This window comes from Simochromis diagramma, unplaced genomic scaffold (genome assembly GCF_900408965.1).
Source record: "Simochromis diagramma unplaced genomic scaffold, fSimDia1.1 OVJJ01000131.1, whole genome shotgun sequence".
NCBI classification, from domain to species: Eukaryota; Metazoa; Chordata; class Actinopteri; order Cichliformes; family Cichlidae; genus Simochromis; species Simochromis diagramma.
Window position 1 is genome coordinate 1,827,874 of NW_024387200.1, and position 12,544 is coordinate 1,840,417.

The 12,544-nt window shown below is 41.3% G+C and overlaps 1 protein-coding gene across 35 annotated transcripts in view; it reads left to right on the plus strand.

Annotated features, from left to right (window-relative positions):
* Positions 1–12,544, plus strand: part of camk2b1 (calcium/calmodulin-dependent protein kinase (CaM kinase) II beta 1) — a 76,847-nt gene extending 64,303 nt beyond the window's left edge. For 26 of the 35 annotated variants that reach the window (XM_040050876.1, XM_040050878.1, XM_040050877.1 and 23 more), the window contains 4 exons: positions 5,888–5,963; positions 6,053–6,147; positions 6,435–6,668; positions 7,831–12,544. In XM_040050876.1, the coding sequence (XP_039906810.1) occupies positions 5,888–5,963; positions 6,053–6,147; positions 6,435–6,667 (404 nt within the window). In that variant the 3' untranslated portion in view covers position 6,668; positions 7,831–12,544. Of the gene's footprint in view, positions 1–3,442; positions 3,533–4,177; positions 4,322–5,107; positions 5,285–5,887; positions 5,964–6,052; positions 6,148–6,434; positions 6,669–7,830 lie in introns of all 35 variants that reach the window. The other 9 variants (XM_040050845.1, XM_040050846.1, XM_040050844.1 and 6 more) reach the window with 1 other exon arrangement.

Sequence of the window (12,544 nt, forward strand, 5' to 3'; positions counted from 1 at the left end):
ACACTAAAACTGTTCATTACAAGTCGATGACAACCGTGTGACAGCGCACTTTAATGGAATATGTTGGAGATTTGGCTGATTGCCTTTCAGTTATTAAGTTCTCAGCTTCATAATGGTGGATTTTGACAGGCTCTGTTATTGCTCTTTAGTTGCTGGGAAAATGGATTCTCCTTGCGGTGAAAGCTGCTCTTTGTTACTGACATAATTGTACCTGAATGAATGCCTCTTTATGAAATTGCTACAATTTTTAAAAGCTTGAAAATTACAGTCAAATGTACTGAGGGTCTAGGGAGGCTCTTAATACTTACATGCTCTGCTTTGCATGAGCTTCTCTTGTTTATTAGACTGTGTTATCACGAGCCTTGGGGCAGAAATGTTTTTTTGATGCCAACTGCTGACAAACTCTCATGCGACCGGCTTTGTCTTCATAGTGGCTTCGAGTGGACTGAAGAGCGTAATGACTGGATTTATTTAAAATTCTGTTGCTTTGCAGAAGGCTGAGCAGCACATGCTATATGTACTAAAAGGGTTATTGTTTAAAAAGAGTCCTACATGCACATCATGTGTGGTGCACATGCAGTAGATGAGCTCTAATTTAGTCATCTGGCTCACGTCTAACCTCTTACTGATTCCTCACGGAGCTCTATAATGAAGACATGTATGGTTATGATTTTGTGTGTTTGAGATGTGAGACGAGGGCTGTGAAATGTAAGAGGCCTTGTAATGCTGTTGTGGTTTGGCTCAAAAGTGTTTGGCTGAAATCTTAATACTGAGGAGCACACACCCCTTAAATACCAACATGCCTGTGTGGGGTGTCAGCTTTTGGAGCTGTGTAGTTGTGGCTGTGTGTGCGTGTGTCACTTGGCTGGTGTTGCGAGAGAGGAAAAAAAACACTCTTTCAAAGGCGTATCACACATATCAGCAAATAACTCCACAAAGTGTTTTTGTGTCTAGCCTTTTGTGTCCACTCGGTGTGTGTTTTTCTCTTGTGTTACTGTGAAAGCATAATTTCAGCTTATCTATACCAACACACTCAAACACCCCTGTTCTCCACATCTCAGCTGAGTACAATGCATCTAAATCGGGTCATGAATGTCTCATTTTGGTGCCAAGCATACAGAACAGGATGTGCGCTTCCATCTCCTCCTCCTCATCGTCCTCCTCCTCCTCCCTATAGAGGTTTTGCTGCTATGTCACAAATTCCCTAGCAACCGCAGAAGAGCCATCATGTAGGTCTCGTAGAAAAAAAAATGTTGGAAACAGTACTCCAAATGCTTTTATTATAGTTGCTTATTACCTCTGCCAAGGAAGCGATGTGATCAGGGCGTTTGCCAGCACAAAACTTGCTCCAACTTGCTGGATTTGAATTAAAATTTTAGCACCAAGTTGGGAGTGATTAGTGTTTCGAGTTAATGCATCCTAAAAGTTTTTCAAAAGAAGATTTAACCTTTTCTTCATATATTCAAAAAGACCTATTAAGTTGAAATAAGAAAAGTTGGGAGACATTGTCTCGATGTTCTCGAGGAAATATCAAAAATTGATCCTGATCCAGATATCCTCCTGGAGTCAGGAGATCGGTTCATACAGAGGTGTGCAGTTTAGGATTCATGTTACTGTGATGGCTCTGAAGTCAATTAATGTGTTGTACTAAATGATACATGAAACTAATTTATTATTGAGACCATAAAATCAGTAGAAATGTGTTTATTGAAGTCATAAATCAAGCGAGAAGTAATTTTATCGTACATTTCTCCAGTCACTCTTTTTATAAACAGAGGTGTAGCACCCTGCTGGCTGTCAAGAAGGGTGCAGGTTTAGTCTTTTTAATCTATCAGTTTAAAAAAAAAAAAAAAATTGATGCAGTTCCAGTAAATTTGGTCTTTTGGCGCTTTGATTAATTTGTCTGAAATCTTTCAGCGAACTGATTGGAAGTGTTTCTGTACTGCACCTTAGTCAAATTGTCATCCAATGTCAAATGATGTGCCTAAACGTTGGCATTAAAACAAACGTTATGAAGGTAGGGCATCTTGACAGAACATTGTATCGCCTGGAAAAACTTTATGCACAAAGGAAGTACTGTATACTACTGTACTTTTCCTGCATCATCCCCCTACTCTAAATTGGAGCGCCACCACCCCACCCCTCTGGCAGAAGTGGAGGGGGCTAGGACACCTTTGGATGGAAGTCTGGGCTAAAGGGAGAGGTGTCTAAACTTAGCACCAGTGGCAGGAAACCGAGACGGAGCTCCCGGAGAGGTGTTAAAGACAAACCGCTCGGCTAGCGCCACCCTTGGATAGCAATAGTTTGAGGGCTCTTAGGGAGCTAACACTCAGATTGCTCAGAGAAAACTACAAGAACCAGGTGAGTGTGGCGTGTTTGGTTGGAGTAGTTTGTCTCTCGCTTGGCTTTATAGGATCTTCTTGTGAGGTCAGTGCTCGACAGCTGGCTTGTAACCCAACACCTGCACTGGCCTTCAGAGCATCTGAGTACATATCTGTTTTGTTAGCCTCAATAAGTCTGTAGAAGCGAATATGTTGCATGCAGCTTTCTGAGGGCTGATTGCTGTTTTCAGTCATTAATTTACATGTTTTTGTGTTAGAATTTGAAGGGTTATTGGGTGTTAATTTAATAATCCCAGTATTCTTCTTATTTGACATCTGTTGAATTAACTGTCCATCGCTGGAATATTTATGCTCTGCACTTCCGAGATATCGCTTGTCAGTCACCTACTGTTGGTTGCACACTGACAGATTTTTCTTGGTTTCCCCTCATTATACTTGGTTTCTGTACTTAGCACAACTAATTTTAGTGATAACAGAAAAATGTCAAAATTACTGTTGCAGAAGGTGTGGATTGTTTAATAGTTGGTCTGTGAATTTCATGTAATTGTGTTTGAGTGGGTGTACTTCCAGTGGCAGCAAATTCCTTGTTTCCCTGCAGGGGCCTTTTCTTTCCCTCTATTTGTCAATGAGTTGTTCGCGTGCCAGCTGATTAAACAGACAAGCGATAATGAGTAACATCCAACTCTCTCTCATTATCATCATGGCCATCACTGTTGTCATCATCCGTCCTCTGCTTACTGGCAAGACTCCCATTAAAGTCTCAGTAAAACCTCTCATGCAGCGGCAGCCGCAGTTGTAAATCCTGCCAAAATGGAGTCATTAACTGAGATAACGAGAAAAAAGCTTCTTTTTTTTTCCCTCTTGCTCAATCTATTGACAGACTGCTGTGCCAAATAGTAGCAGTAATTTTTCTGAAAAAGTAAAGACAGACTGCGCTCATCACATTCATCTGCCCCCTTCATGCCATCTCATATGTAGTTCCAACCGTTCCTCACTGGGACATTTCTGTTTTTGTGTGCAAAGTATGAATATGGCTCTCATCTCTCTTGTGATTGGTGTCACTCTATAGATATATATATATATGTGTGTGTGTGTGTTAGGGAAGAGCTTAGACAACAGCTCGCTTAAGGCGCAGTCCAGCACAAGCTCCCAACCTGATAGCTCTCAGAGCTCCTCAGCTGCTGTGCACTGTAAGTCAGCATGGCCGCCAAATGCCTATAACGCATTCAAAAAGTTGACTAAATCACTTTCTGCGTGTTTTGCTTGTATTAAAAACAGTCCTCGCTTATATTAAAAGCATGCATCTGCTGCTGTGTAGAGCCACTAAATCCCTGCAACGCCTTGACTTAGAAAGCCTTGTCTCTATTTCTGCATCAGTCTGAAATTAACAACTTCAATACAGAAAAGGGAAAAGTTCTATAAACCACCAGAGTGCTCTGTAGCATATCGCTCCTCTACCGTCCCTTCCTCCCACCTTGTGCCACCTACACCACATAGGATTAGGACAACTCTTTGTCTCCCTCAATTGGATGTTCATGGAATAACAACACAATGCGACTGCTTTCCAGTTCTTGGCATGAACCCTGTCTTATGTTTCTTTCACTGTCTTTGTTTGAGTTTAACTTTGTCTTGAAGAGCTCTGATAATGTAGTCAGCACCTTAGCGCTACATCAAATGATGTGTCATTTGATATATTCATGTAAATAAATATAGATCCTTTTTTTTTTCACATTAGTCTGAGAGGACTGCTTGTCTTAGTGCTCTCCTAGACAAACTTTCATTCATGCGGTTACATTTAAGTGTCATTCCTCATGTTCCTCCGTTCCTAAATTCAGCTGCCGCAAAGTTCGCTGACCTGCTGGGCTCAGTGCGTAGGGGATCAGGGCCCGTAGCTGACGGAGAAGGGAGAGCCAACACTCCACCTCCCTCTGCCCTCTCTGCCCCCTCCCCTCCACACACCCCGGTAGTCCCCATGCAGAGTAAGTAGAAAAGAGCGACAACAGACAGAGAAAACTAAATGAGAAATATGTGTATAAGTTAGCATCTTCCTCTTGCTCTCATTTATTGCCAAGATGATGCATGAAAAGATGCACTGATACTGATCTGATTTTCATGTGCTATTTTGGGAAAGATGAGGAGGAATTAAAACTGCTGTTTTTTTCACAGCTGTTTTCTGGATATTTCTGTAGTCCCTTTAACAGTTTTAAAAATAACCTTTATAGTTGCAGGAGAGATATAAATAAAGCTTATCCCGTCTAAAGCGACCTCAAAATGCAGTCTCAAAATATATGTAGTGCAAATGGGGTTTTTAAATTTAAAAATGTCAATATTTATTGCATAATCATCACATAGTATTACTTTTGTATCCTGACATGTTTTTAGTTCAGTGTTACATTGTTTTAAACTTGAGCTTTTCTTACATTTCACACATTTAATTAATTATTTAAATAAATGTGCACTTTGATTTATCATCAGTCTGACATGTTATTCTTAAGACTTTATATGTAATCTTGCCGTACAAAGGCAGCTAAACCTTGCAGATCTATGATGGTCTATGATTACCTGTAAAATTACTCTGCATAATTTAAGTTCACTGTACTGTTATAGTGAACTATAGTTCCTGAAGGGATTTCCTTGTGTATTCATTCCTCTCTTCTCCTTGTCTCTACCACCTTCTGACAATGTTTTTAATCTGTTTCTATGCGTTCCTCCATCACCCATCCACCCATCCACCCATCCATCCATCTTGCCTGGACTGCACTCAGTGTCTCGGCTCACAGACCTGGTAAGCAGCGTTCGCAGGGCGCCGGCGGCCCCTGCGCCCGAAGTCGATGCTGCGCCGGCGCCGGTACCTAGTGCCAGGCCTACCCCTCCACATGCACACACCACTTCCCCACCTCCCCCTCACTCCCCCTCCAGCCCTCCCCTGTCTTCCTCCCAGAGTGAGTACTGAGTGAGCCAAACCCCAACCCTGCGCATGGTATCCAGTCAGGAGCCCTTATCAAATGACGTGTTAGGATTTCACAGGGCGCCTGTTTGGTAGTTTGTGTTCTGATTGTGCGAACAGGTGTATATGGAGTGAAGTACTTTGTGTTTAATGTGATGCACTTTACTTCTGAGCCTTGTTAACCTCCTGTGTGCTGCGCCACAGAGAGCACCGCTAACAGCACAGGGAATCTGTGTGTGCTGACTCACTGTTATGCCCTTAAATATATAGGTGACACGGTTTGTGGTGATATAAAGAGAAGCCTGGTGTGTGCTCATGTTAAGGTGTGTTTGACAGTGTCCAGGATCACATGATCACCCGGCCTCTTGTATGCGTCTCTGTGGCGTGTATGAATTAACCTGCTGCTGCTACACTTTGCTCATTGATTTATTTTCTCAGTTTTTCTAGCGTAGCTGGTGCGCTAACTGCCTTTGCCTGAGCATCTGTTTGGTGTAAATGAGTTAAAACTGTGTTTAAATGACCTGAAGTTAAATGAGCTAACATTGATGGCTCTTGTGTTTGCCTCTGAATAACTTTTGCTCGTACATGTTCACTGCAGCACGCAAGCAAGAAATTATCAAGATAACCGAACAGCTGATAGAGGCCATCAACAACGGAGACTTTGAGGCATACGCGTGAGTCTCTTTTTGTATGTACTATGTCGTTTCTGTGGTTTAAAGTTAGTGTTTGGCATCTTTAAAATGCGCTCATGTGTGCTCTTCAGTAAGATCTGCGACCCTGGACTGACTTCATTTGAGCCGGAGGCCCTGGGCAACCTGGTAGAGGGAATGGATTTCCACAGATTCTACTTTGAGAACCGTAAGATTAATAGATGCATTTGATGAAAAGCATATTTGCCTAAACCACAAACCGAGATTAATACAGACGAATGCTCCACGGCAGCGCTTACATTTACACTTGGATAAGTGTGTACTGGTAACACAATATGTGCTTTTGTATGTTTACCTACTTTTTTCCTGCTTCCTGGTATTGTGAATTAATTTCCATTGATATAGCTAAATTGAATCATCAGTAGTAACACTGGTCCTGTCATTATTGTAGTTGTGCCATCGTATTTGATGACGTTGTCCTCATCATCCTTTCAGTTTTGGCTAAGAACAGCAAGCCGATCCACACCACCATCCTGAACCCCCATGTGCACCTGATCGGCGAGGATGCAGCCTGCATCGCCTACATCCGCCTGACTCAGTTCGTTGACGGCCAGGGTCGGCCGCGGTCCAGCCAGTCAGAGGAGACTCGTGTCTGGCATCGCAGAGACAGCAAGTGGCAGAACATCCACTTCCACTGCTCAGGCGCACCAGCTGCGCCACTCCAGTAAGGTATGGACTGAGTAAGCTGAAAGCAGAAGGATTTGTTCCAGTTCCATGTGTATTTTCTTGGACCTTACCAGTGTACCTTTACATGATTGATAGTTTAAGTTAAAAAAGGATTTTTTTTAAAACTGCATCTTGGTGCACCTCCTGGGCTCTGAATCAAGCTGTTTCTCTTACTGTAAGCCAAATTCCTTGTGATTGGCTGCGCCTCATAAACGTAAAGTTTAAACAGTAGATGCTCACAGCTCTCATTGACACTCTCTTTGAAATAATGCAGAGCCAAGAGCAGAAGAAAAGTATTGAGTACTCAAAGCATTCCTGAGCTTTTTGCTCACCTGTTATATGCTGAACCTGTTATGCCAAAGTGAATTGATATCAGCACCCACCTCTGTATATTTTCAACTGGAAATAAAGAAAAAGACCCTTAATCAGTTTGCTATGAACAGCTCTTTATATAACCAGATTGATTTTTTTTAATCCTTGGGTGCATTTTGGTTTGTTCTCTTTGATTGTTTATACTGTTTAATAGTAGAAAGGGTAAGCATGTGAGAATCCACATCATATCAGATTTACCGATGTGCAAACTAAGTGCAGTGGCGTGATGTGTGCTGCTTTCTGCACGCTCTGTCCAGGCAGCTCCCCCTCTGGAGTATTTTCATTAGTGTGAACACATCCGAAGCAGGCTATTTCCTGCTGTGGGCTACACATTATGTGAGAAAGGACAAAATATTCCAACCTGATTCTCCTAAAATTTATAAACATTCTTGTGTCGAAACTGCAAGATGTGCATGCTTGTTAGTCGCCTTTCAATCGCACAGCTTCCTGGAACAAAGTGTGATGTTCGATTGGATCAATGTGGCAATAGTAGTAACAGGCTGGTGCATTCACTAATAACACGTGGGCATCGTGTGTGCTGCCTCCTGCGTGCTATATCCATATATTATTCAGGGCAGATGCATCAGAAGTGGCTATTTCCTGTTGTGTGCTACATGTGAGAAACAGCTGAGGAAAATATTCCAGCTCGATTCGACTAACAGTTGTTATGAATCCACTAAATCCATTTACCAGTGTTTTAAAGCCATTTTTTAAATTATGTATGTGTGTGACACTTTGATTTGTGTAATTATTTAATGTTCAGGGTGTTTTTGTTGTTGTTTTTCCTTCTCAGGGTTAAGTGCTGTAGTTTCATCTGTCAGGAGTGCTCTGCTGGAGAGAGGAGGAGGCAGAGGAGGAGGATGAGGAAGGGGTGAAAGAACACGTCCAGCAGTGGTCTGGGAGCTCTTTGTCCTCCAACAACAAACTGGACGCCCGGCCTCAACCCCCTCCCAGCATGCGTCTCTTCTTTTACTACTACTGCCCCCTGTTTGTCACCTGTCCTACCGCACCTTCTGACAACCGTCGAACAGCAGCAGCGTCCTTCATCCCTCACGACTTCCTCTTCTTCCCTCCGGCACGCTGGGTGTTTGATGGGGGTGGGGGTGTTTTTCAGCACTGGGTGTGATTCCTTCCTGTGGTCTTTTGTGACACCAACCCTCTTGTCCTCCTGTGAATCCACACTTGTGTGACATAAACACTGCACTGGAAATACAGTATGTAAAGTTTTAAGTAAAATCTATTATCATTACTCTATTATTATGATTATTATTATAATTATTATTACACATTTGCAATTGTATATGTAATTTGTATAATTCAGAATTCTTGATGCCAGTGGTTTTTAGAGTTAAAGAAAATCGTTTTTTTCTCTATCTTTTTAAGGAAGCATGTCCCCCTGCCCCATATTTACAGTGGCTGTTTTTTATTGTGGCTATTAAGTGGAAATGATATTGGCAGTTTTTGTAATTTGCTTCTTGTATGTTAGCTATAACAGTGTGCCCAAACTCATGGTTAACATGTTTTTGATCGTGCGTTTGCAGTTTTATTTTTTAATGTTATTTTAATTGTATTTTCTTTTTTGTTCTTTTTTTTTTTTTTTTTTTTTTGTGGAAGGGGTGCGTCTGATGGGCGTCCATGTAGAGATCGAGCCCTGAAGTGTGTGTATGGGTGTGCTGAGTAAGTGCATGTTAGTCCAGTCACGATAAGTCGGTACAGTTGGAGGAACTTGTCGTTTCTCCCTTGCTGCAAAGTAAAAGACAGGAGAACAAGTTTGCTTAACTGGGCTTCAAATCAAAGCAAACAGCATGCAGCAGGAGTGCTACTTTCCAACACCGGTGACGCCCTGATCTCGGACTGTCTGAGCTGATGGGTGTAAAACGAAGCAGTAACAAGAACATGGACATGAAGAGGTTTGTCTCTGTGACCAGGATGCTTGATTCTAGAGTGATGTATCAAGCTGTTGTAAGAAAAATGTGTCACGGTGAAACCTCTGCTCCAATGAAGGCTATTCATTGCTGGCATTTGAAAAAACACAGATGATTAGGAATGGTTATAAAGTAACTGAAGCTGAGTACATCATAGTGCCTGTTGCCTCTTAGGTTGTTATAAATAATTTCTTTTGATGGGATAATTTGGCTTCTTTCAGGTGAATTATATGAGGCATTTATTCACATTCAGTATATTACTTACACTAGATCGAGGTCAGCAGGCGGCTAGCTTGGTGAAGCAGGGAGGAGTACTTTTATAGAGGCTGTATTGTACTGGGCTCGATTAACAGCAAAACCCAGTTAAAAGAAATTAAAGTTTGCATTATAATTTAGAATATTTCCCAAAAGCTCAAAAATCAAAAAAAAAATTAATTTGCTGCACGACAAATAAGAATAATGTTCCTGCGACTGAAACTTTACAGTGTTGAAGAAACGCTTGTAGAGTTTCAGGAGAATAACTCACGCCAAGAAACTCAATGTGAATTGGAGCAAAGTGCTGTACTAACTTAAATTATTTATGGATTTTCAAGACTTTCAAACAGGTTAGAAAGGACCACAATTTATTAAACGATATCAGATATATGTATTTCATCTTATAGTGACCATCTTGTGAAGGTGAATGTGTTTTGTTATAACCAATAATGAATCAGATATGCTGAATATTATTATAGCGTACAGATAATTTGTTCTGAAATAGTCTGGTCAGGGTTGCTTTGACGTGCTGTTTCCTAAACCTTGCCTCTCTCACGAATCTCTGTGAATGCTGGTTCAGCCTTCACCCCACCTGGAGATGGTTTTATTTTCTGGTCAGTGGTGCAGAAAAGGTGTTTGGCGGAGAGATGGGATGTTGGGCGAGTCCTGCTGTTTGCTAGGCGACAGCTGAATATCAGAGCTCTGTGGTCTTTCCTGAACGTGTGAGGTATTTTTAAGTTCCAAAAATCTCTGTGAAAAACAGCAGGTCCTTTTTCCCCCCACTCAAAATGACAGAAGCAGTCAGAAGAAAGGATCCCGGTAGATGTTTGAGCTTTCTCACTTCCAGAGCCACAGCACAGCACGCTGGTGCTGCAGCTTCGTCTAAACGAAGCACACGCAGATCAGCGTAACGCCCATATCAGCGATGAAGAATGAAGGCTGCGTTTGGCTGGGCGTGTGCATTTTGCTAGTCTTTTGCCACAGGTGCAATATTTATGTGAGTGTGTCTGCACGCATGTACATTGGTTGCTTTCAGTGTGTATTCTTTACAAGCCTGGGAGGATATTTTGGAAGTGTGTGCCGTGTGGATGATGAAATGAGAAGGCTTTTTTTTTTCGGAGGACACATCAGTCCCCTGCCTTCAGCCCAGGACTGTTTTCATCTGCTTTCTTTCATGTGTGTTTTTTTTTCTTTTTTTCATGCTTTTACTCTGTTATTTTGGTTTGTTTGTGTTACAGTAAAGTGTTATCAGCTTTTTATGATATAAAGTGCTTGTGCCAGAGGTGGCAGGACTGAACGGATGGACTTTGCAGCACTGAAAACTGATTTTGTGGAGGTTTGACTTTTCATCAGCTCCACTTTACTTTGCTCATCCACCATTGGCTGCCTTCACATTTGTCTCGCCCCTATTGGTCAGACCAAGATAGAAAAAGACCGCTCAGTCGTCTTGGTGAACAGTCCTCAGGTTTTAATTTATTTTGAATATTTATTTATTTATTGTAGTCGACATTTTTACTGTGCTTTTTTTTTTCTTTTCCTATTGTACAAATCATGCACTTGTGCAAGTGCTGTCTGCAGTTGTTTAAAGAGACGATGCTTCATGTATAAACATGACTGCTTTTAAATGGATAGTACACCCAATCTGCATTCTGCATGTGTTTTTGTGTAACGACCAACATGGTGGAAATGACTTTTGCTTTTTCTGCTGTTTTTCTTCTGCAGATTTACATTTTTTGCTGTTTTACGTTGTCCATTTTTTCCTTCTACTTAATGTCATTACCACTTTTACAGAGTGGGATACATGTTTGCTTTGAAATTCATATGATACAGGACTGTATTTTGTGTGAACTGTCCCACCCAACACTTCGCCTTTTTGATAAGATGGTGAAGATTTTGTCAGATTAACGTTTTGTTTTTTTTCTTGCAGTAAACAACAGAGATGTTGTATCATACTTGTGTCTCATCTAGTAATGATGTTCATGTCTAGTTCAGCCTGTTCTAATACTCAAAGGTCAAAGGTTACCTTTGACCACACATATGTGCGTGACCGTGCTAACATGACCCCCTCCCTCCAGAAAAAGAAGAAAAAGCAGCATGTACAGTACAAAGGTGTCGTTCTTCTGTTCTTCTTTGTGTGTTTCTAACCTTTAAAATCATGATGAGATTCACATATTTAAAATGAGTTCACAGTATTACACAACTGCAACTAACAAGCAGAGTAGCTGGCCTTTTTTTCTTTGCATGACAGTCAACAGGACACTTGTTTTTACTTGTTTTTACTTGCTTTTTGGTGTTTTTCTTTTTATTTGGGTTCATTTTCTACTGAATGCTGGTATACTCGACCTTTCTCTCTCTATTTTCTCAGCTTTTTAAGTGCATATAACTATTTTTGTCTCCAGATGATATAATGAAGATGATTATAATGATAAGGAATATTATATATAGATTATAGAACTGAGGATGACTATGAGGAAGTTGACAGTTATGATGATGATGTGATGATGATTATTTGGCATGCTTCTCTATGGGGCTCTGTGTTGCCAGTGCAGACTGGCTGCCTTTTGTACATAGCTGAGTGACCGTCAGCACCAAGAGTCACTGCTGCTTCAAAGAGTAAAGATGCTCCAGCAGGGGGCGCTGTCACACAAAATAAAGCACAAACGCACACTGAGGCAGCTTGATGCTTCTAATGTAGCTGCAGAATAACTTTAGATCAAACAGACAATCCAGTCAGAGACATCAGCAGTTCATCAGTGTAGAAGAAGAACCAGCTTCCATTCAGATTATTGATCAGGGCTGCACAGTTAGGACTGAAATGACACTGATGCCTCTAATAAATCATCATCTGTAAGAATCATCAAAGGTGAAATAAGGAACAGTGATTCATTGTGCAGCCCTGCATATAAACTACATGAAGTGTCCTCCTCTTGAGGCCACTGTGAGCTCTGCTGCCTTCCTGTTATTTAGTCAGATGAAGCATCACTGAGATGAGCTGGAGCCACTCTGAACTTCTGCCATCTTCTTTTTACAGTCGCTGACTGAGCTGCACTGACAACACTGAGCCGGCTTCTCTTCATAGGGTGTCTTTCACTCTTTCCCCACTCTCTCTGTTTCCAACCTTGTTCCATCATTTCTCTGCAGTTGGCTCTTTCTACTTTCCCTTTGTCTCTTTTTGTCACTTTGGGTTTCTTCTGTATAATAATATTAATCCTCTAGTTCTCGGATTCTTCTGATTATTGCTCTGTTCTCTTACGTGCTTCACGTGTTTCTCTAACTTCAATAAAATGTGTTAAGGTGTTATCAATAAAATGACAGTTTAAATAGAAA